Source organism: Euprymna scolopes, chromosome 36 (genome assembly GCF_053919585.1).
Source record: "Euprymna scolopes isolate OS-2025 chromosome 36, ASM5391958v1, whole genome shotgun sequence".
NCBI lineage: Eukaryota > Metazoa > Mollusca > Cephalopoda > Sepiida > Sepiolidae > Euprymna > Euprymna scolopes.
This window is the reverse complement of record NC_136517.1, coordinates 82,907,178-82,932,117: the sequence shown is the minus strand read 5'-3', so window position 1 is coordinate 82,932,117 and position 24,940 is coordinate 82,907,178. Positions and strand designations below refer to the sequence as shown.

Below are 24,940 nucleotides of genomic sequence, written 5' to 3'. Positions count from 1 at the left end.
GAAATACAAAAACGCTAGAAGTTTTAAAAGTTCTGAATTTTTTTTTAGATGAGGGCTGAATGTTTATATTATTTGCATTGATCGGACTATTGTTCTCATCTTAAGTTATTTGTGCAACGTTTCAGTCAGTTTGGCCTTTGATTGTCTTCAGGCATGTTAGTTGTCGTTTGTAAAAGAAAAGGTTTCCAAACAACCATTATGCCTGGAGATAGTCAAAGACCAAACCGACTGAAATGTTGCATAAATAACACTAGAGATGAGAATAGTTTCATCAATACAAGTAATATTGATGAGACGTTTTAATACAAGTAATATAAACTAGACGTTTTAACCTGCTAAAAACGTATTAGTATATACAAGTGACCTTTTCTGTCAGACGAACAATCTCAACCAAATTCCTCTGTCAATTTTTCGTCTACAGACTTGAAACTTGATATATAAGGGATTTGGACTTGTGAAACAAATTTGATTAGTAAAAACAGCTGCTAAGAGGTCGAATTTTTTTTTTAAATTGCAACTTGGCAGGCGTAAATATACATTTATATCTTTTACGGTTGGGGGGGGCTGGTGCATATATATAATTTTCCAAGATAAGAGGAAAAGAACCCTAACAGAGGGCTCGATTGAGTAAAAAAAAAAAAGCATGCAATATTTATTTTTATATGTATTACAGAAAATCAAAACATCAGTACCATCAGTTTCAAATTCAACAAAAGGAAACAGCATGACCGTTGTTGGATTTGAAACCGATGTTACCTATGTTGTTCTGATCTATAACACACGCACAGAAGATATTTTAGCCCGTTAAAAATGAACAAAAGTTACAGCCTATTGACTTGGAGTATTTTATACCAAATTTGTGCTTGAATATGATTAAAATTTTGTGCTCATTTATCATCTATAAATATAAAAGCGAAAATGTATGTATGTATGTGTGTGTGTTCGCTTTTTCTGTGTGTCTACAAAAGACTTCTTTCAGAGAAGCGGTCGGCCGGTTCACAACTTTTAAAACTTTTTATATCACATATAAATGGTAATATTTCACAGTTAACAATGAAGCTCGCCTGTCTATTTAATTTGCTCGATTTCAGAAAGATAAATATTCAATATTTGTCGCTCGCCGCATGTGGCTTAGTCTTTTTCCTATAACATCTTGGGGGTGAGGAAAAAAACGTTCAGCAGTAAATGAAATCCCGCAATCAAACTGACCTCATTAACTCATTAAAACGAGCACCTGCTAAATCCAACTAATTAAATAAATTCAAACGTGTTTCCGTAAGCATGTTGCGGTGGGGCAATGGTTAACGTCGCACGTTTTTTTTTTTTTTTTCACAACTTTGCCTCAACGGTTCGGGTTCGATCCTCATACTTACTTTTTTTTTTTTTAAACTCCCCCCCCCAACACCCGGGCAACGCCGGGTACCCCTCGCTAGTTATAATATAAATCTCACTTGTCTGTTGAAGTGTATGTATGTATGTATGTCTAAAAAAAAACTTTAAACAGACGACAAATTTTTACAAGATCATTTTGAAGCTCAACCTTTTGGCTAAAAACATTAATTTCGTCACCCTTAACTGGGCACTTTTCTACAGGGAAGGGACGGGGGGGGGTCGCATTTTTCGGATATTTTCAAAAGTCATCCCCCCTTTTCGATTGTCTAGCCTTAATTTAAACGTTCATTTCTGGTTTGGCGATGGGCGCAACAGCAAAGACGTCAATTTTTTCACTTTCTTTTCCTCATTCGTGTTAAAGGTTCGAGCTTGCCTGCCTATTACCACTTTTATTTATTTTTTTTTTTTTGCACTTGCAAATTTTTTTTTAATTTTTTTTTTTTTTTGCTCAACCAACACCCTTACACATACCTCCACTTTCTTTTCTGCCTTCACGGATTCGAGCCTGCCTGCCTGCCTGCCTACTACAACTTTTCTTTTTTTTTTTTTTTTTTTTTTTTTTTGCTCAACACACCTACAAACACCTGGGCAACATCAGGCACCCAGGCTAGTTAAATACTAATTCCTAATAATCCCCAACTGTGCATCAAATGGATATCATAATATTTAGTTCGCTGCACCTTATAAAGGTCTATACAAAATTTCAGAACAAAAAAAAAAAAAAAAAAAAAAAATTATAGTTCTAATACCTGTGATCTAATAATTCCAATCTATCCTCAAAAAGTTCCAATGAAAAATGAAATTTAAAAAAAAAAAAAAAAAAAAAAAACATTTGTTGAAATCAATACTTCAATAATTTAAAAATCAATCAATATCTTTAATCTCAAAACTTTCTCACTCTCTTATTGTCCAAATAAAATTAGAAATAGTGAGGATTCTTTACATTACATTAAACTCTTTACAAATGCAGTTTATTTATATCAACTGGAATACATTTTTTTCATTAAGGTCATTTCTTGCGCAAGCAATGTTGCAGATATTTTGGATCGCACCCTAAAAATTGATTATGAAATGCAAAAAAAATAATTTAAATCAGGTTTGAAAATTGCGGCATTTTTAACAAAAGCCAACAAAATACACATACAAATGGGGGTGGTGGTGAAAATATATACATATATATTAGGTTGGTGCAAAAATGTCATTTTTTGATGTTCAACTTCAAGTCAAAAAACGACATTATTTTTGCACCAACCTAACGCACACACAACAAAAATGTTACCAAAAGCAAGTTACTATCTGGATATTTTTTGTGTTTTAACATATTTTAAAATGTTTTTAATTGAATACAAAACTAGTGGTAATTTTGGAAAAAAAAAAAAGAAAAAGAAAAAAAAAAGGTTAACATAATGTCACATGGAGACTTCATAACCTCTCAAAAGTCGAAAATTACAAAAATACTGGTTTTCGCATGATCAAAAACAGTTATTAGCCATGATCCTGTTTAAATTTCGAGAGATTATCAAAACTGACTGTTTAATGCCACCTTTTTGTGTTTCATTCAAACTCAAATTCTTTATTGAACTAAAAACAATATAAAATAAATTAAAACAAAAATTAACTTATCCAGATAGGTAGGAGAGCGACTTAATTTGGGTCATATTTATTTGTATATTTATTTTAAATGTTAAAAATGCCCCAAAATCAAAGCAATAAAGCTGTTAAAAAATGTAAATGTTTTCATTTAAATTTTATTTTATTTTATTTCTAAAGTACTTTTTTTACCGATCATTGTCGTAATCTGTGTGATGCTATGAAACGATATCTGAAACACTCGTTAGATAAGAATGCACTAAAAAAATATAATGAAAATTGTTCTTTTGAAGCATTGTTTAAATTTTCATTTTAAATATAAATATCAAAGAATAATTTTTATCATAAGCCGAGCATGTGGGGTCCTCATTCACAAATGAACGATTTGGGGTCAATTTTACCTCTTTAATGCCCCCAAGGAGGAACAACCAGAGTTATTCTGGAAAATCCATTCTGGCAAAAATTTACTTTCACCATGACTAATGTTTGTGAAACATTTAAAATTCCAAGGTGTGGTTATCGAGAAAAGTACAGACGACCAATTTTGGGACAATTTTATCTCTATAATGCCTCCTAGCAGATCAACCAGAGTTCCAATTTACAATGCCTCTCCACAGACAGTAAAACACCAGGGTCATTTTTTTAATGTGGAAAAAAGGAACAGAAAACAAAATTGTCTCGGTCGTGAAGGATTACTTCTCCATTACGAGAGAAGTAGAAATTGAAGTGCAGCATCTGAAGAACAGATACTACACTTTGATCTTGACCCAAAGGCCAAGAAATCTCTTATGGTATTGAGAGTTTCCACAAAATCCATTCTGGCAAAAATTTACTTTCACCATGACTAATGTTTGTGGAAAATTTTTTTTTTTTAAATTCAAGGCGTGGTTAATGAGAAAAGTGTGAATGGATGAATGGGAGTGAATTACTAAGCCCAATCTCTCTTTTGTCGGGGGGGACCAATTAAAAATAATACTGTGTTTCATTATAAATCAAATTATTTTTAAAAAGGATAAAACTCAACTTCTTCCACCACCAGAAAAAGGTGCTTGTACATTATAATTAGATTTCAAATAAATGCATTTACGGTTAAAAACACTCATGTGATTACGTGTCATGTCGAAATTAGTAAAACTTTAAAAAATTATTGAGTATTATCATATACTCTTGATCCATCATATTCTAATTTAAAATAGCAAAGTTAACTACAAATAAGGGTGATAAGTCAATTTGTCACACAGAATTGGCTGCAATCGAAGAAACGGTACTTGTACAGTTTAATCAAGACATTAAAAAATGAAAATATTGAAAAAAAAGTTTAAATTGTACATATCTGTTATGGAATGAAGTTCTCTGAAAAAAAAATTTCACTTAATTTCATCAAGTAGTTTTTTTTTATTAAAAAAAATTTTTTTTTTTTTTTTTACAGCAAAAAAACAATTTATGATACCGAGCAAAAGGTTCGATTCTTAGGAAGAGAACCTCCCTGTGGCGTGTTCAAAAAATTCCAAGATGTCTATTTTCAACGCGCTGTCAAAAAAAAAAAAAAAAAAAAAAAAACACTCATTCAAATTAAGTGAAATTTCTTTTCAGAGATCTTCAGTTCGAAATGGATACGTATAATATAACCTTTTTAGATATTTTCATTTTTTAATGTCTTGATTAAAGTGTACAAGTACCGAAGAAACTGGTAGATGGTGTTATGAGATAAATTATTTTTCTCTTATTTTTTCTTAGTCATTTTTTGGAATTTTTACTAATTTCGACATAACACACAATTAAAAAATTAAAATTTAAATATCAGATTAAAATACACAAGTACCAAAGAAGAATATCGGAGTTGAACGAGATGGATACGGTTTTTATATTCAATAACTTTCTCTCAATCTAGAAATTTAGGTTCTTCTTTGTTATTGCATCGAAATTCAAAAATTGAAGTATTGAATTTCAAGTGAAACCAATGGTATCTATTAAATCATTATGTCACAGTCATGAACACATCCAAAATTTTTGAAAAACGATAAGGTAGAAAATTATTGATGAAAAGTTTTTTCGAAGACAATTAGTGAAAATTGGATTTTGCAAAAAAAAAAAAAAAAAAAAAAAAAAAAAAAAAAAAAAAAAAAGTTTTAATTGTAACAAAAAAGGAGATAAATCTTCTGAAAACTGAAAATTTTGGGCCAATTTAGCAAAACTTAATTTTCGCTGTCTTTGAAAACTGTTTTTATTAATAATTTTATTTAATAATTAATTTTCTACCTTATTGTTTTCATAATTTTTCGATATTTTCGCTACTCCGACATGACAATTCAGTAGATATAACGAAGAACCAACATTTTAATCTTAGATTTTAAAGTAAATTTGTACGAGTTAGCAGAGTACAACTTTGCTGACCAGCTTGATTCTGTTGCTGGCATTCTTGCAGGAGGAAGAACATAAAGGTTGCCAACATCCTTAAGTGAAACTGGCATATTCAGCTTAGCAGCCTGTGTTTACTTAATCGCCATCACCTAAGAATCAGATTTTAAAATTAAAAACAAATCTATGAACCAATGTGATTGTTTTTTTTTAATAAAGGAGTGTATTTTTGAGGGACCAAGAAGTCTTTCTTGGGGTCGATTAGATTATATATTTTACAGAATTCTGTCTACCAAGGAAAAAAAAATCTATCAGGAATGTGTATGCAGTGTGATGATTAGGGCTAGGACAACAGCATATTCTTTTCATTGTTTTGACTCTCGAGTGTGTATCCGTTGATATCTTATATGCTTTTATATGAAGTGATGTGGTTCTTGGTTGATTAACTGTGTCAGATATATACTCGAGAGTCAAAAAAATAAAAAGAATATGCTGTTGTCATAGCCCTAGTGATGATGCATCAAAATAAAACATGACGAGGGCACGTGCTAATATGAGGTTGATACGATCGATGGGTAATGAGTCTTAAAGACAAGCTGAGATCTTATGAACCCAGAAGACTAAGTATGGACAATACAGAGAGATGTGCGGCTTACCACACTTTTTGTATGGGCACTTTTACTGATAATTCGCACATGAAATTCTAGTCCCCTTCGAAGTGATCTCCTCCAGCTGCAATGCACCGTTCCAACAACTTCTAGAAGGCCTCATGGAAGTCCTCGTGTGAGCATGTGAACGACCCTTGTCACAGCCTCTTTCATTTCAACTGTCTCATAGCGACATTCCCTAAAGTTTTCCTTGAGCTTAGGGAATAACCAAAAGTCACAAGGAGCAAGGCCTGGACTATAGAAAAGGTGAGGAACAGTCTTGACGCCCATCTTGGTCAAATAATCTGATCTCCTCTGAGCATCCTTGGGAATCTTCAAATTCGACAAAGATTTCCCCATCACCGTCAGAGTTCAACAACATACATTAAAAGAGGGTTGGGATGACATAATCCGAAACATTTTGAAAACAACATTCAACATGAGAACAGAGTCCGCACAATCCAAAGTAAATGAGTGGAGGTCTCAATCTGTTTCTACTATTTGACATTTGGTCAGTGAATGAAAGTCTTCATTTCACATATGTAGTAGGAGGCTCCAGTCTTGCCACAATATAAAACTTGATCTAACACTTTAATTTTGAGGAGCTTGTTAAGAATTATACTTATTTAAAAAATAAATAAATAAATAAATAAAATAAAAATAAAAAATTATGATGCACATACGGAACGAAAATGTCATTGCAGTTTTTTTTTTTTTTTTTTTTTAATTAATCAAATTTCATAAGCAAGTGAAGTGGAGGCCGGGAGCGGCCATGTTGATTTAAATTTTGCCAAAATTTAAGGGCAACAATTTAATTCAACTACAGAAATTTTGTTCATATTCAAATAGTTAAAACTTTAATTGCTACAAATTGTAAAATTTAATTTTCTGAAAAAAAAAAAAAAAAAAAAAAAATCTTGATCAATTTAAGTGATTTTAAGAATAGACATCTTCATTCTGTGACAAATACATCATAATGATTTTTCTATATTTGTTTTTTTTTTTTTTTTTTTTAATAAATCTAATTCTAAATAAGCACCAATTTTGATTAGTAAACCTGGGTACAGCCAATAAACTTTTGAACTGTAAACCCAGTTTGACCACCTACATTAATCTAATAATAATCTGCCAAGGATTAGCTTGACTGTAGATTATAAATATAAATTGACTTCAAAATGGTTTTGATAATTCAACTTATGTAGGTGAACTTTTTGCTGTTGTGCAAATAACAACCTTTCCCATTTTTATAAATGGAGCTAAAAATTAAAATCAACTCCAAATGAGAAAACTAAAAACATTTTTCTAATCTTTACATTCAAAAGTGTGTTGACCTTCTGTTCCTCAATTAAATTCACTTAATGTAACCAATTAATATTGCACCAGCAACATACCTCCACATGTCACATTGACAATAAAGTAATGGAGAAAAAAAAAAAAAAAAAAAGTTTCAAAATTTTTATCAAAAATACAATTAAAAAAAAACTTACCGGGTTTCTTTGGTAACAGAAGTTGCAAGACCATAATTTTGCTCGGTAATCCACTTGACTGCAAGAAACCATTTAATAATTATTCAGTGTGAAAAAATATCAGAAAAAAAAAAAAAAAAAAAAAAAAAAAACAGAGAAAAAAAAAAAAAAAAAAACCTCAAAAGGTATTCTCATAGAATTTCAGATTTTCATTAACGCTAACAGCTTTCTATAAAAAGCTACCAGACCACTCAGCATTGCCAAGTTGTAAGATATGTTTAAATATGATATTTTAATTCATACAGGTAATGTGTTCATTATTATAGAAACAATTCTATCGATTATTATATTGAACCTTATATATAATTATGAAATCAAAATACACACACACAGTAGAACCCCGGGATATGGCATTAATCCATTCTGGGGTTGGAATCAAGGTGAAATCGCCGTATGGCAGGGCTTAAGCAAAATTTTATACAGTACATATTAAAAATAGTAACAAAATACAGTACAGTATATAATACACATGCATATAATAAAACAATATTATAAATAACACTACCATAACCTGGGCCTGGAAAAACATTGTATTTCACAACATAACCTGGAAAAAAAAAAAAAACGTATCCAGGGTTCTACTGTATATAATAAAAATTGAAGGTTTTATATTTAAATTTTTTTCAGTAAATATAGAATTTACAAAATCCATGGATTTTCGATGTAAGTCTCATCACCTCAGAATGTCTTCAGCAAAATATTTATTATGGACAGCCATAATTTTGCTTTTTAGCACAAACATTGAAAATAAATTAAAGATTAAAATCTTTTAAAGAAACATAAAAAAGAACAGGAAAAATGGATCGGACAATAAAAAGTATATGCAATTCAGGCATCCAATTCAAGTGGTGTCCCTGGAATAGAAATGAAAGTTTTTTTTTTATGTTCCAAACTAGTTAAAGATTCCAACATTGAAGGTAAAATCCAATTTTGTTGAATCCAGCATCCAGAATGAAAAGGCAAAGATCCTTAGCAAATGTAAAAATCTTGGAGGTAATAAATCCCATTTTTGATATCATAAAGTCTGTAAAAAAAAGTTCTATTTTTATACGGTAAAATTCAATTGTGAATCGTCTGACTAGAAAAAAATAATCATGATAAATTCAGGATAATTGGACGTTAAACAGGTGAAAGCTCTTATATTTCTGAAAGTGAAAACTAAAAAAAAAAAAACAAAACAAAAAAACTTCAATCACAGCAAGCTTTTTTAATTTGCTCTATCTAGTATATTGAATAATTTTATTTGGCTGAGATTGTCTTATATAAAAATATTTCTGGCCAACAATATGTTGTAAGATTGTGAACGAACCACAAGATTGATTAATCTGTGATTTAATCCATCTTGTTATTCAGATATATATATCTCCGAGATATCCGCATATATATATATATATACATATATATTTATTCTAACTGATGGCACCCAACTCACACACGGGTTGGGTTCCATCAGAATCGAAACCAAAACATACAATTCTCCACCCTCATTCCTAACCTTTGAGCCAAAACTATATGAACCCAACTGCTTCTTGTCGGATTCTGGAATTTTTTATCGAACACAAACTGTCCAAATTCCCGAGTTTGCCAAGATACACCTGAAGAAGGTCAGATTACATCGACTGAAACGTTATGAAAATGACACTCAAAATGAGAACAGTAGTCTGATGAATCCAAATATTACAAATAAACAATCCTCATCTCAAAAATTCAGAAACATTGTCTCCTGAATAACCCTACATGTGAAAAACAGCCGATAAACTTTATTGTATGCAAGTTTACAACAGAGAGAGGTAAGCCTCAAAATGGTGCATATTATATTCTGCTGATTACCAGACATTATCTGGAAACTAGAACGTATTACTCCACAAGTGAGGAAAAAAAAAAAAAAAAAAAGAAGAAAACAGCTGATAAACTTGATTATATACATGTCTGCAAGGTAAGCTGTTTCTTCAAACAGCAATATCTTCTGTTGGTTGCTCACTTCATTGCAAATTTACGCTAGTCTTCCGTCTACACTAAACAATTGAGTAGAATTTTATTTAAAAAAAAAAAAAAAAAAAGTTTTATTGTATTTCATCAATCTACCATTGATGAGAGCGAAAATATCTGTAAAACAAGGGGAGATAAGTCTGTGATTTAACCAAATAATGAATGGCAGACGAGTAAAATATGAAATTTGATTTATCTTTAAAATTCTATTGGTTATTTGTTTTTCTAATTTTTTGTAATGATAATTATTTTTGCATGATATGCAAGTATACCAGAGTTTTTACTTGGCATGTGACTTATCTGTTCCCCGTACTGTATAATGAAATTTTTAAATTATGCCCGAATGATTTCTATGTTTTAAATCATCAACTTTCTTAATGCCAGCAGACAGCTTTCTTTAAAGTGACCAAATATTTTTTATAGTGATCAAATTAAAAATATTTAAAAAATATATCAATGAAAAAAAATTAAAAAAAAAGGGGGGGAGGCGCTCACATATGACCTAGATTACTTACCAGAAAGGATTAAGCACAGCCCTACAGGTTTGTCTGGAACAAAGAACTGGCTCATACTGAAGAGGGGGGAGATCTGGTCTTTCCTTGAGAGGTGTAAACAAGCAACCAAGTGGAACTACCATTCGGGTTGCTTCCAAACGGCTTGACGGCCATACATTCCAGCTGAACCGGATGCCATCTCGATCTTCGTTTTGTTGAATATATTCTTGGTAACTCGTCATTCTTATGGCATGTACTCAAGAGCTACAAAACAAAAGTTATAAAAAACATTGAAAAATAGATTTCCAAATTGGATACAAAGCGATATCAGCTTCGAAAGGGGAACAAATTTTACGAAATCAAAAAATCAAAGTGGAATCCAATTTTTTTTAAAGGTTACCTATTATATAAAAGGGAAAATGTGTGTTAATATCTGCATGTGTGTGTGTGTATGTGGATTAGTGTTGAGACGATTCCTAAATTTTTTCCCATTCCAATTTCAGGAAAATGTGGTACTCATGCAGAGAGTGATCCATGCTGAAATAACATTATTTAAAAAGCTATTTATTCTTAACATGGGGAGGGAAGGGTGTTTTGTACCTATTGTGTACTTTAACCTTACAATTGAATAAAAAATCAAATCATAAAACTTTAATTAAACGTGGAAATACGATTTAAAAAATAGCGCCGATCACTCTCTGCATTAGCACCGAAAATGTTGATTAACGATTCCGATACAAAGTACGATTCCGATTCCCGTGGAATTGTTGTTTTGAAATATACCATTATATCATCGAAAGTTTTTGTGTTGTGAAAAAAAATTTGGTATAGCGAAAAAGTGGAAATACAATTAAGGGAATTTCGAAAACGATTTGATTTTTTTTTGAAAAATTTCTTCCACTGAAGAGAAAAGTCAAAACAAATATTTTAACCATAAATCAAACAATGTGTGTTAATATATGCAGGTGTGTGTTTGTATGCGTGTCAAAAACTTTCGACGCACACAATGAACACTGACAAAATTGGTATTGTTAGAAAGATCGATCTCCCAAAAATTGGCCAAAAACATTCTTTGACAGTCAATTGAGCCGTTTTTTTGCAAGGAGGGGCCACTTTTAGGTTCAACATTTTTGCAAGTCATTCACGCCTAGCGATCAACGTACGTTTAAAAAGACGTTATTTCGAAGGCCCGTGGCGTCACAAGTGTGCCATATATGTGACTGCTAACACATTTGCTTTTTTTTATTATTTTCCACCTTTTCCTCTTTCGCATTACAGGTTCGAGTCTGGCTACCGGGGCAAATTTTTTTTTTTTTTTGCGCTTGCATGGGCATTCGCTGCTATTTTGATTGAAACATTTTTTTAGGGTTGGGTTTCTCAATAGCCTTACTATGCCAACTCTCGACACCCAAGCAGCACCAGGTAACCATGCTAGTCTATTAAATTATTTCATATAGAAATAATATTTTATTTGAAGCGAGGGTTATGTAAAAATCTTTTCTACGATACTGAATCTTTAACACGCATGCACAAACGTGAGTTTCTAATTATATTTTTTAAATAGATAAATTTACAAGGGATAACATCATTAGCGACTTAGTCCAATGTATAATGGCCTTATACTTTGCAAGTTTATGCCCGGCACGCATTGTTTTTTTATTTTTATTTTTATTTTTATTTGCTTACGAAATCTTACTTTTGGTTTCGCTTTTGCTGATGCCACCCAAGTCTTTTTTTTTTTATTTTTTTTTTTACGATCAGGTTTGAAATAAAATTTAAAAAAATGGTAAAGTAAAAACATTAATAAAAGGAAATGGAAATCTTTTAAAGTTTGCAAAATCATACGAATAAAAAACAAAAAACTTACTTATTATAGTAATATATATGGGCATCCTTTGGGGGCAAGAGATAATTGAATTCAAGGGGACATTGTTTTTATGTCACCATATCTGATATATATATATATATATATATATATATATATATATATATATATATATATATATATATGATTGAATGATAATTAATAAATAATTGAATTATAATTATTATATATATATATATATATAAAAATTTTGGTAAAAAAATATAAGATATATTTTATATTTTTTTACCAAAATTTTTTATATATTAAAATTCGGTAATGTTCATATACCAATATAATGTTTAAATTTGTCCAAATGGTTACGAAACAATTGTGACACATAAGGAAATACACTATACCTTATTTCATAATTTCGTTTTCTTGATTTTTGCAAAAATATTATATATATATATAATAAATTATATAAAGTTGATTTACTGATTTGGGAGGATAAAAACCCATTCTTAACATAACAAGTGGGGAGAGCCAATTAATCCTAATCTTATAAAGTGAAAATGTGGTTTCATTTAAATGTTCCTATTTACTTGCCTCCCCACGAGGGCAGAGTTAGACAAGGTCGGTTTTTAATGTGTGGAAAATCCAGCTCCCACAAATGGGCACTCTGGATAGGAACAAAAATAAAAAATTGTCCCAGTCATGAAGGATCTCTCCTCCACTGACCAAGAAGAGAAAAGGTGAAGTGCAGCATTTTGCTATGAATTTAGTGTTTGGTGATAGGTCAGCCATTTACATAAATCACAATTAGAAAATTTCTGAACAATATGGATTCTCACCTATAGAAGTACCAGTAAATGTTAGCCGTGTTCAAAAAATTAATAAAACAAATTCTTACACAAAGTTAAAAACAATTTCATATTTCTAAATATCACATAAATAAAAAAAAAAAAATTAAAAAAAAAAAAAAATTAAAAAAAAAAAAAAAAAAGGGAAGGTAGGTCATAACTTGCTTTGAATCGTCATTCAAAATAATTTATTTGGATTATTTTAAATATTTTAAAAACAAAATTTGATATTTTACCAGTAATTGTGATCAAATGAAAATATTTCACAAGAATTTTATTCAGAAACTTAACCTTTCATATTATATTATTTATAACATACAATAACATGATTGACCTCGCTGTGTCTTCAAAGACAATGGATACTCGAGTTGGGTGGTAATTTTAGTTTTGGTATCGATTTAGCACCTCCTACCTCTTTGTACATTGGTTAGGTTTCATTTTGCTTCTTTTTTTTTTTTTGCATTTTCGCATTCGGTTGTGTGATGATTAAATAAAATGCAACACTCAAGAACAACAAATAGCAAAACTCGGAATTTATATAGGGTGACCCCCCCCCCCAAAAAAAAACAGGCCTAACTCTAATCAGGCCCTGTTTCTTAGTGTTTTGTCTGAATGAAATGAAACTTTGGTCATAACTAGTTTATTATATTCAAAACATCACATCAAAACACTAAGGTCTTTGGCCTTTTTTTCTCCGTTCTACAGCATATGTTCTAGATGGCCTCCATTTAGCTTTTGTTTTTTTGGGTCACCCTGTATATGTTAAAAAGTAGTTTTATTTAGCAAAGTAGTCTTTTTATTATTTTTTACTAATGATCTAAAGTATTAACTCTTTTTTGCCTGGTAATCCGTTAGGTTGATGTGGAATTAAAATCCATATCGTTTTGATTAGAACAGGCTTAGAAACGTAGATGACTGTATATATATATATATATATATATATTTTTTTTTTTTTTTTTTTACACAGGAATCACCACTTATCAAGGCCCGGAGGCCACTCGAGGATAAGGGTTAATGGATATACATTAGTCAATATGATTATAGTGTAGTAAACATAAGTAGTGGGAATTTTGTAAATTGGATTACTTAGGGGGACGGTTCATCAAGAACTTGTTTACATTGGACTTGAAGACAATATGCTTGGATGAAAGAGAAAGATTTAAAGAAAGTCATTCACCACTACTTGCTTAAATAGAATTTAATAACATTTTATTTGATTTTTTCAAAAGTTAACAGAAATAGTTCAGTATAATAAACGAAATATCTTTGTAAAGAGTGGCCCCGTTCTTTCCTCGAATGCCACCCATGGAATTGTTAATGAAATTTACAATTCTTTCTCCTGTCCAACCACATTTGATACAAATAAACTCCAATCTATGCCTGGCTTGTCCACCAAGTTTCAATCATTAATGTCCAACAGTCTTTGTTTTATCGTCATTCAATTATTTTAAAAAGGGGAATATATCCGATGACATTTAAATATTTATTTAATTATCAGACTCCTTTATAAAATAAAATAAAAATGAAATCAAATGCGACACTCAAGAACAACAACAAATAGCTATCAATTTGAACACGGCATTTATATATATACTAGCCGATTTACCCGAGCTTTGCTACGGATATATTTGTATTACACAATACTAATTGGCATTCTTTTAATATTTATGTAATTACAGGTTCGAAACCAAAACTTCTGGGTAAACGACATTTCTTGTACCACTGGTAAAAATGTAAACGAAAGTTCTACATTACGTAGAAAAACAAAACTGTACAGATCCGTTTTCAGTTTGTGTTGCTCCCAAAAATGTAAATTAGGATTTTTGCAGATAAACTATGCTTGGTTGTGTATATAAAAAGTACCCCATTTTTAATAAAGGAAGGACTTTCACATAAAAATTTAATAAACAAAAGATACGGCAAAAATTGAATTACACTTGTAAATCATATCTAAAAAATAGCACGGTTCGTAAACTGCAGAAGTACTAAACAGATAAAAACACCCGCATTTTTGTACTTCTGCAATTATTTTTCTTTGAGTGACGCTGAGACATAAAGCGACACCCCCCTCCCCCCGAAAAAAAAAAACCCATAATTACGTCGAAACTCCCCCACACAAATATATATTATCAACTAAATCAATTACCCAGACAGGAAAACATAAGATCTTTCTCAAAAGAAAATCGAAGAAAAAAAAGTGAAAAAAAACAAAAAAAAAAAACATGTAGGAATATATCTGATATAAAAAGCATTACTTTACCTTGTTTCTTTTTCAAAGTATTATGGAAACGATAATAAAATTCAGACAGTCAAGTGAATAGTTGAAAAATGATTTTAAAATCGTCCGTAGGAAATAAATTTTAACCTTTTGGTAAACGTGCTCACACCTTACAATGAATCGACATTTATAGCTGAGACTTTAATAGAGGGTTAACGATTTAAAATATTTCGTCGAAAAATTAAATCATCCTTAGCCTAATTATTTTTTTTATCAATATTTGTAACTTGTACATTTATAGAAAATAAATAATTAAAACAAATCATTTTATCACCATATCTCTCGATTTGGTTAAAAACTATATCCGTTCATAACCGGAAGTGAAATATCAGTGAAAATTACTTAAAATGTGCCAGTTTAGAAAATAGTACAAAATAACTTGAATTAAAATAATTTAAATAAATTAACTTTAAATAATACTCTTAAATAGAACAATTACATCAATTACATTACTATAATCAGTAATTTTAATTGAGCGAATTATTTAAAAAGATTTTCTTTAATATAATATGCAAATTAGATTAGTTCTATTATGTACATTGCCTTCAATATAGTGTATATATATTGATCGTGATGCCATTTATTTATATAGAAAATCTTATAGTAAATAAAATTTATATAGATAACCGTTTTCAGCAGGAAGTTTTGTATATATTAAACAAATTGTAAACAGACAGACAGGATTATGGATTTATATATATAGATATTTAAAAAGTTTTATTTACCAAAGTATTTTGTTTTATTAACAGTGTGGAGTATTAACTCTTTTGCCTCGCAATCTGTTATAATATTAGCAAAGTTGATATGGAATTAAAAATCCATTATTTTTAAGGAGTAGGATTAGAAATGTTTTGATGTAGACAGAAATGGTACAGAAAGTTGTGAATAAGATAAAGGTATCAATGCAGAAATGTGGAAAGTTGCAGGTGAAAAAAGCATCAAGACGATCAGATTTGGCAAATCAGATCCGAAAAGATAATCAGTTTAGAATAGTGGGTTTGTATTACTGTACACATAGATTCGAAAAAGTAGTCAAAAAACAAATATATAACAAATAAATGTTATCAAAAGCAAGATAAGTTACTTGTCTACCAAACTGGATATATTTTTTGTGTTTTTATTCAATGTAACATGTTTATTCAGCTCGAAAAACATACAGTGTCTACCGATGTATTGGAGCATTCAAAATGGCGTCTGATTCTCCCTTTAACACGGTAAGTATGGGAAAAGATGTTATAAATAAAAAACGGATAAAATACTGTTAAAAACTCGCTCAATATATGTTACCGTGACATAGGTTGACATATATTCGGCGGGTTTTTAACAGTATTTTGTGTAGTTTTTTATTTATAACACCTTTTCCCAAACTTACCGTGTTAAAGAGAGAATCAGACGCCATCTTGAATGTTCCAATGCATCGGTAAACACTGTATGTTTTTCGAGCTGAATAAATATGTCACATTGAATAAAAACACAAAAAAATATATCCAGTTTGGTAGAAAAGTAACTTATCTTGCTTTTGATAACATTCACTTGTTATATATTTGTTTTTTGACAACTTTTTCGAATCTATGTGTACAGTAATACAAACCCAGAATAGTTGTGATCTGTTAGAATGGTAAATGGGAAATTCTGGATAGAATTACAGAGGCTTAAAATTGATGGATCAGATCTTAAAAGTGATTGAACAAATAATCGAGCAGCAAATAAGAATTCAAATAAGCATATTGTTCAGAGAGTTTTGTATGTCCAGAAGAAGGTTTACATGTTAAGTCAAAAACCATAAATCTATGGAAAGTAAAGGCGTGGGAGTTACCAAGACCAAAATGGTCAGTGGTTGTAGAGTTGTAAAGTGGAAAGTTCTCCTGCTCAGCTTGTGAAAAGGAAGTGAGATTCAACTCAATTTTTTTTTTGTGTCACTTGTACATATTGGATACAGAAAACGTGCAGTCGAATTACAGATATGTTGAACAATGATAACCAGTTTGTGTGCAAGAAGTGTAAGACGATGGATACAGATGTGGAGAAAGACTATTTGGATGCTGAGGCAATTGTTGTGCCAAAGTTTTGTTTACGTTCACAATACACTATTGGAGTACAGGGAAGAACAGGTGTGAGTGACTGTAACAGGTATTTAGTTCTCCCCGCAGAAAGTGGGATTGAGAAGTCAGTACCTTTGAGGAAAGGTACTGAGCTGCAATAACTGTCTGAGCAGCCCCATCGACATTAAGAAAACAATGTGAAGGATGTGTAATGAAAACGTTAAAGACAAACTTAGATCTGGAGACCTCAGAGGAAAATTACATACGCAATGTATAGGGAGACGCATGCAGAACGTGAGATTTTGTTGGCATGGTCATGTGGAAAGAATGTTTGACAGTTTCTGGGTTAATAGATGTAGAGCAGTTGAGCTAGCAGGGTCAGTCCACAGGGGAAAGTCAAGGAAAAGCTGGGAAGAAGTGACGAGATTGGATTTGAGAGAAAGAGAGATAAATGAGTCTCTTCCTTTTGGATAATGTCCAAAAAAGAGTTTTCCATCTAATAGGCCCCACTTTGTCAGCTAAGCTCCAACCCCTGCCCCATCACTGCAATGTTGCATCTCTGTGCATGTTTTACAAATATTTCAATGGAATGTGCTCTGATGAACTCGTTGCACTTGTGCCCCCACCCTGCGACGTACATATCCCCGACAAACTCGCTTAGCAACAAAACCACACCCCTTCATTGCTGAGGTCCCTAAATGCCAAAAAGCTTTCTACCCTGTTTCTTTCTTTGAATAGCTAGACTTTGGAATTCCCTTCCTGTTACCTGCTTCCCTGGTTGTACTGATATGCAGAAGTTTAAATGTAATGTACCTATTTACTATGCCTCCCCACGGGACAGAGTTAGACACCAGGGTCGTTTTTTAACGTGGAGAAAAGGTACAAAAATAAAAATTGTCTCAGTCGTGAAGGATTTCTCCTCCACCGAAAGAGAACAAGAAATAGAAGTGCAGCATCTGAAGAACAGATACTACACTTTGATCTTGTCCTGAAGGCCAAGAAAATTTAAATGTAATGTAAACCAACATCTTGTTTATCTTTCCTAGGCATGGTCCCAAATAGTAACCCTTTACGTCCAAATGGTGACAAAAAATGTAATACTTAATTTTGCTTGTTTTAAATGACTTTCCAACCTTTGGCAGAAATGGTACCTCTCGAGAAAAAAAAAAAAAAAAAAAAAAAAAAAAAAAAAAAAAAAAAGAAAAAAAAGAAAATGGTTAACTGTCCTAAAACGTTAGAATGGCCATTTTATCTTAAATTTATATGCAAAAATTATTCACCACTCTAAATTCTAAAATAATTGTTTCCTTTTTTTTTCTTCTTTCAAATTTCTCAGGCTGTTCACACATAATCGCCTATATACAGTGTGACCCGGATATAAGAAAGACGGATACAAGAGATTATCTCTGGTCTCAAATTGGAGCCTGTGTTAATGTATAGTGTAACCCGGATATAAGAAACCCGGATATAAGAACTGTAGGGACAAGGGAAGGAATCTCTCATATCCGGGTTACACTATTTTTTAGTGGATGGTTGGGGGTGTATTATCTTCCCCCCCCCCCCAAACAGTGCAAATGTCACTTGGATGTAAGGGGCTACTATATAGGGAGTTGAGCAGCAAGATGTCTATAATACCACTTTGTTTTAACCTAATGTTTGTTTTCAAATTTTATTAAAATTAGCTTCTGAAATTTCTTTTTAACTTAATGTTTTTCTTTGTGTTTGTAATTAAAGTTTAAAACATAAAAAAATATTTGTGTTCGTAATTAAAGTTTAAAACAAAATATTTGTGTTTGTAATTAAAGTGTAAAACATAAAATATTTGTGTTTGTAATTAAAGTTTAAAACATAAAATATTTGTGTTTGTAATTAAAGTTTAAAACATAAAATATTTGTGTTCGTAATTAAAGTGTAAAACATAAAATATTTGTGTTCGTAATTAAAGTTTAAAACAAAATATTTGTGTTTGTAATTAAAGTTTAAAACATAAAATATTTGTGTTTGTAATTAAAGTTTAAAACATAAAATATTTGTGTTTGTAATTAAAGTGTAAAACAAAGAATATTTGATCAAAGAACTAAAGAAAATAAAACATGGCTATTAACGATTTAAAATATTTAATGAAAGAGAGAGAAAGAAAATCCAGGCTCTTACGATGCGGCTGCAGAAATTAAATCTCTGCAATCTTCTATAATATAAATATCATCTGTCTGCTTAAATGTATGTATGTTTGTATGCCTACCTAAAACTTTTGTACTGAGGCGACAGATTTTCACAAGATCGGTATCATTTTGACGCTCGACCTTTCGGACGACAAATATCGAAAAATTGGCTCAAAACATTAATTCCTTCACTCTCAACTGGGCACGTTTCTACAGGGAGGAGGGGTCGCTTTTTTTCGCCGATATTTTCGAAACTCATCCCCTCTTTTCGATTGACTTGCCTTAATTTAAGCCTTCGCGATTTCCAATTTGGTGATGGCCGTAACGGCAAAGGCTTCCTAGATTGTAATATCTAAGATTTACAAACGGACATTGTCCGTATCTTTTTTTGATGGAGATTTAAAAAATTCCCGTTTTGAGTTTTTGTCTTTTTATAAATAAAGCGAAACTAATCGAATGCAAAAACGCAAACGCCTGGCCTTCCGTCATGAGCTCTGAATATTACAGTTTTGGTTTTAGCTGATGGCACAGAAATATTTTTTTTTTTACTTTTGAAATTACGACTATAATAATATATACGAAATCTGGACAAATTAAAATATCATATTTAAGCATATTTTACGCCCGGGCAACCCCCCCCCCCCCCGCGCTAATTGTTAAAGAGTAAACAAAATTACAACTAATAACTCATCAATCATATGAAAATGTTTAACCGAATTGTATATTTTTATTAACAGTATTTCTGTGTAATTTTCGATTTTTGAGCGATTATCGAGACTCCACATGATTGTCTAATGTTAGCCATGTTTTGTTCTCATTCTAACTTAGCAGTTCACATTAGCCGTATATTAAACAAGAAAACGCCTTAAAATAAGCTAAAACAAAAAAAATATTTAGATAGGTAGAAGAGTAACATCTTGCCCTTGGTAACATTTAATTGTTGTATATTTTTATTTGCAGTGTTTTTTTGTTTTGTTTTTTGTTTCATTGGCTATTGTAAAAATAAACAAACATTTTGGGTTTGTTTTACAATCCACAGATTTGAAAAAGTGGTCAATAAAACAAATAAATGCTACCAAAAGCAAAATAAGTTACTCTTCTACCTAGCTGAATAAGTTTTTAGTGTTTTTATTTAATGTAAAATGTTTATTCGATTCGAAAAACAAGTTGTGCTGAGCGTTACACTATCACAAGTAAAATGGCCGCATGCTATCTCATATCTTTGAAGTCTCGACAAAGACTTAAAAATTATATAAAATACTGTTAGAAACTAATCAATTAGCTAATCAATGTTCCAGTGACATTAACAGTATTTTGTATAATTTTTAACTCATTGTTGAGACTGCAAAGATATGACATACCACGCGACCATTTCTTTTTTTTGTGCTCGTGTAACGCTCGACACAACTTGTTTTTCGAACCGAATAAGCATTTTACATTAACTAAAAATTTATCCAGCTGGTTAGAAGAGCAATAGGTGCATCAGTAGCAGTGTCAGAAATTTCGTGAAAACTATTGAATAATTCCACCCGCTATCTTTCGAAGCTTATAACTCTTCGAAAAATGTAATTCAAGTTTTGTTTCAGTTAAAGGAGCAAGGACCAAGGTTTCATTAAAAAAAAAAACAAAAAAAACGTGTTTTTTTTAAAAACGGTTTTAAACTTCGGACTTTACAGGTAAATTTCTAAAAAACACTACTTTTTTTTGTTTTAAATTTGAATATATTATTTATTGATCCTTTATCTCCAATTTGTGATATATAAAACTTTGGTACATAAATTAATTATTTTCTTTTTAATAGACATTTGAAAATGGGGGGGGGGGCGTGAATTAAAAAAAATCGTTTGTCTAAAATATTATATTCGGTTTATTGGAAAGAACATAAAATTTCACATTGACTCTGAAAATATCGTAAAAATAGAATCAATAGAAAAATTTTGATAGATTTTTAAAGTTTAAAAATTGAAAAATACTGAACTCGTAACATTCAATTAATTTCATTACTATTTAAAAAAAAATATTTCTATTACTTTTTATACAACTTTAATAGTTTATTTTGGAAGTATAATCCATAAAGAAAATAAACAACCCATTTTTAAAAGAGAAATTACTAGTTTTTTATATTTTATTTGCAGTTTCGTGTTAGAGGTGTCAAAATTTCCTATAAAAGTTCTGATACACCTAGTGCATCAGAATTTTTGTAGGAATTTTTGACACCCCTAACACGAAACTGCGAATAAAATATAAAAATCTCGTAATTTCTGTTAAAAGTGGGCTATTTATTTTCTTTATGGATTATACTTCCAAAATAAATTATTAAAGTTGTTTTAAAAGTAATAGAATTTTTTTATTTTTTTTTAAACAGTAATGAATTTTCCAAACAATATTTTTCAATTTTTAAACTTTAAAAATCTATCAAAATTTTTCTATTGATTCTATTTTTACGATATTTTCAGGGTCAATGTTAAATTTTATGTTCTTTCCAATAAACCGAATATAATATTTTAGACAAGCGTTTTTTTTTTAATTCACGCTCCCCCCCCATTTTCAAGTTTCTATTAAAAAGTAAATAATTAATTTTCTCACCGAAAAGTAAATTAATTTTCTCACCGGAAAGGTCAATAAATAATATATTCAAATTTAAAAAAAAAAAAAAAAAAAAAACGTAGTGTTTTTTAGAATTTTACCTGTAAAGTTTGAAGTTTAAAACCTTTTTTTTTTTAACCACGTTGTTTTTTCTTTTCTTTTTTTAATGGAACCTTGGTCCTTGCTCCTTTAATTGAAAAAATAATTAGGGCTTGAATTACATTTTTCGAGGAGTTATAAGCTTGGAAAGATGGGGTGGAATTATTCACTATTTTCACGAAATTTCTGACACACCTAGAAGAGCAACTTATCTTACATTTGGTATATATTTGTTTTGTTTTTGTTACCACTTTTTCGAATCTGTAGATTGTAAAAGAAACTTTTTTTTTTACTACAAATTTGTAAAGAGAAGCAACAAAGCGAGAAAAAATATCAATGAAATGAGCCTGCGTGACGTATATACATCCTCTACTGGTACACAAACACAACAACATTGATTTATTTAATCGTCTTGATGACGTCAATCGTGACGTCTGCTTGTTTTCAGTACAGATTTACGGTCAGAAAATAGAAAAATAGGCCGTGGGTTTGTATTATATTGTACACAGATTCGAAAAAGTTGTCAAAATATATATATATATATATATATATATATATATATATATATATATATATATATATATATATAACAAATACATGTTATCAAAGGCAAGATAAGATTTTAGTGTTTTTTTTTTTTTTTAATTATTTAACGTAAAATGATTTGGTTCGAAAAGCATGTGTTTTATCGGTATATTTGAAAAAGACAAATGATCGCGTGCTCGCTACTACTGAATACGTTAAGTTTGGGAAAAGGAGTTCAAACTAAAAAACTATACAAAATACTTTTAGAAACCCACTCAATATATGTTTACCGTGGTGACATAGGCTATCAAAACAAAAATAGTCGTGTTCTCGTCGGGTAGGGTGTTTTTTTATTCAAGAAAATAAAAAGGTACTCATGCACTTATTGATCCGTGCTGAAATAAAAATCTTATTTAGAAAGCTATTCTTAACATGGGGACGGGAGAATGTTATGTACCTAATCTGTATTTTCACCTAACAATTTAATACAAACAGATATGGTAAAACTTTGATTAAACTGGAAAATACTATTTTAAAAAATAGCGCGGATCAATACGTGCAGTGCAGTACTACTGCAGTGGAGTGCACTTGCACTCACTGCACTAGTACCAAATAAAATATCACCGTTTTTCGAGATGAGAAGAAAACAAAAACAAACAAAAAACAAAAATAAAAATAAAAAGAACAGGTTTTTGTTTATTTTTTGTTCATCTGGACTTGCGCCAATTTTCCTGTTAATAATTACCTATAACTATAATCTCCGGCAAAAAAAAAAAAAAAAAAAAAAAATATATATATATATATATATATATATATATATATATATATAACAAAATAATCCGAAAAGCGCAAAATTCAAGCCAGAATAATAATTAAAAAACACACACACACACAAATTCTTTCCTTTCTTTTCAATTTATTAACCCGAGATAATAATAGCTCCCTCGAACATGCGACGCTGCGTGCGTACAACATCGGATACTGATCATACTGATGTATCAGCCTAAAAGTGCTTCTACAGAATTTAAACCAAACAACTTTTGAAGTAAATCTAAAATTTACCTTAGAATTGTAGAAAAAGTTCCGTTCAAATTCTGTGTAAGTAGGAATACTAAAATGTGTGACTTGTTTACGAAGAAACCAAAATGCATTCTGGTGAATCTAATTTCATTTTTTTTTTCTTTATTAAATAGAATTTTAAAATTTCCGTTTTACTTTATGCTATTGAATTCAATTTCACTAGATAAAAAAGGGCGCCTTCGCTTTCGCACTATTGGGACGAGATTTCGGAAATCGTAAAGCTGATTTTTACATGAAAACAATGGTATCTACGTATTCCTCGTATTTTTAAGATGATTATATCCAAGAATTACGAAAAACTATGAGGTAGAAAATTATTTATCACAGAAAATAAATAGAATTTAATGAAAACAATCGTAAGACACACGAGAGTTCAAAATTTTCCGTTTCGATTTAAACACGATGGCGGCAATTTTTCATCTACTACCACGATTAAAGTTGTTTTGTTTAATAATTCAGTAATATTCAGGTAATTCCGACTGCATAATTTGGAAGCTACCATTGTAACTTATTAGAATTGACAAAAAAAAATCAGTTGAAACCATTGTTTTTTTTTTTTTATCTGAAAACTCCATTTATCGACTACAAAATTTCGTCCTAATAGTGTAGAAGCGCCCATTTTTATTGATATAGAGATTATATAGAGACGATGGTCAACCTATAATAAAAATGTTATATTGAAGATTTCAGCTTTGCCAATGAAATAGAATTATCTTCACCAAATTAGTTCTAGTTTTATAACAAGGTTAATTCATTATTAAATTAATAATTTAACGGAACAAACAATACCGTAATAATTCAATTATATTATTATGGTATTGTTTGCCCATTAAATTATTAGTTGAATTAAATAACGATATTTGAAATTAAATGAAGAACTGGCGCTGAGAAAAAAAAACAAAAAACAAATAAACAGATGACCAAAGACAAGACAAACTGAAAAGGGAGGGACATTCGTCTTGTTTTCCGAAATAAGTCATAAGATAGGATCTCGTGTTAATGTTAATATTTATGACAATTAAAAATATTTAATTAAAAAACACATTAAGACGTTGATCGTAAGATTTAAGAAATTTCGAAGAAGTGTACTGTATTTATTTTATAAAAGTAGATGAAAACGTCAGTATATATATATATTATGATTTGAATTTGATAGATGAAGGGTTTATCCCCGAATTTTTAAAACTCGGCAAGTTCTGCTGGCCAATTAACAAAAAAGTCAATAGATACTAACCTTTTATATGTCTGTACGTATGTATGAAAAAGGGACAAAATAATTAACTAGCAAAGAAAAAAACAGGAGCCGGTGCCGAAAAAAACGGCCTCGTACAGCTGCTGGAAAATGTGACGAAGGAAAATGACACGAAACCGGAAGCGATGCCACGTAGCTCTCACTCCTAGAATGCATTGCAATGAACACGACTCACTTCCGGTTATGTGTGTCTGTTTTGTTTTTTTTTCTTTTTTTGTTTTGTAATTTTTTTACCCGGTCTCGTTAACATGTG

General features: G+C 30.5%; 1 protein-coding gene across 4 annotated transcripts in view; it reads right to left on the bottom strand.

The window, feature by feature from the left end:
* LOC145260636 (protein transport protein Sec23A-like) overlaps positions 1-24,940 on the bottom strand; it is an 81,060-nt gene that overhangs the window by 53,860 nt on the left and 2,260 nt on the right. For 3 of the 4 annotated variants that reach the window (XM_080118958.1, XM_080118959.1, XM_080118961.1), the window contains exons 1-3: positions 24,670-24,860; positions 10,018-10,260; positions 7,475-7,532 (exon numbers count right to left, since the gene is read on the bottom strand). In XM_080118958.1, the coding sequence (XP_079975084.1) occupies positions 7,475-7,532; positions 10,018-10,238 (279 nt within the window). In that variant the 5' untranslated portion in view covers positions 10,239-10,260; positions 24,670-24,860. Of the gene's footprint in view, positions 1-7,474; positions 7,533-10,017; positions 10,261-24,669; positions 24,861-24,940 lie in introns of those variants that run through there. The other variant, XM_080118962.1, reaches the window with a different exon arrangement.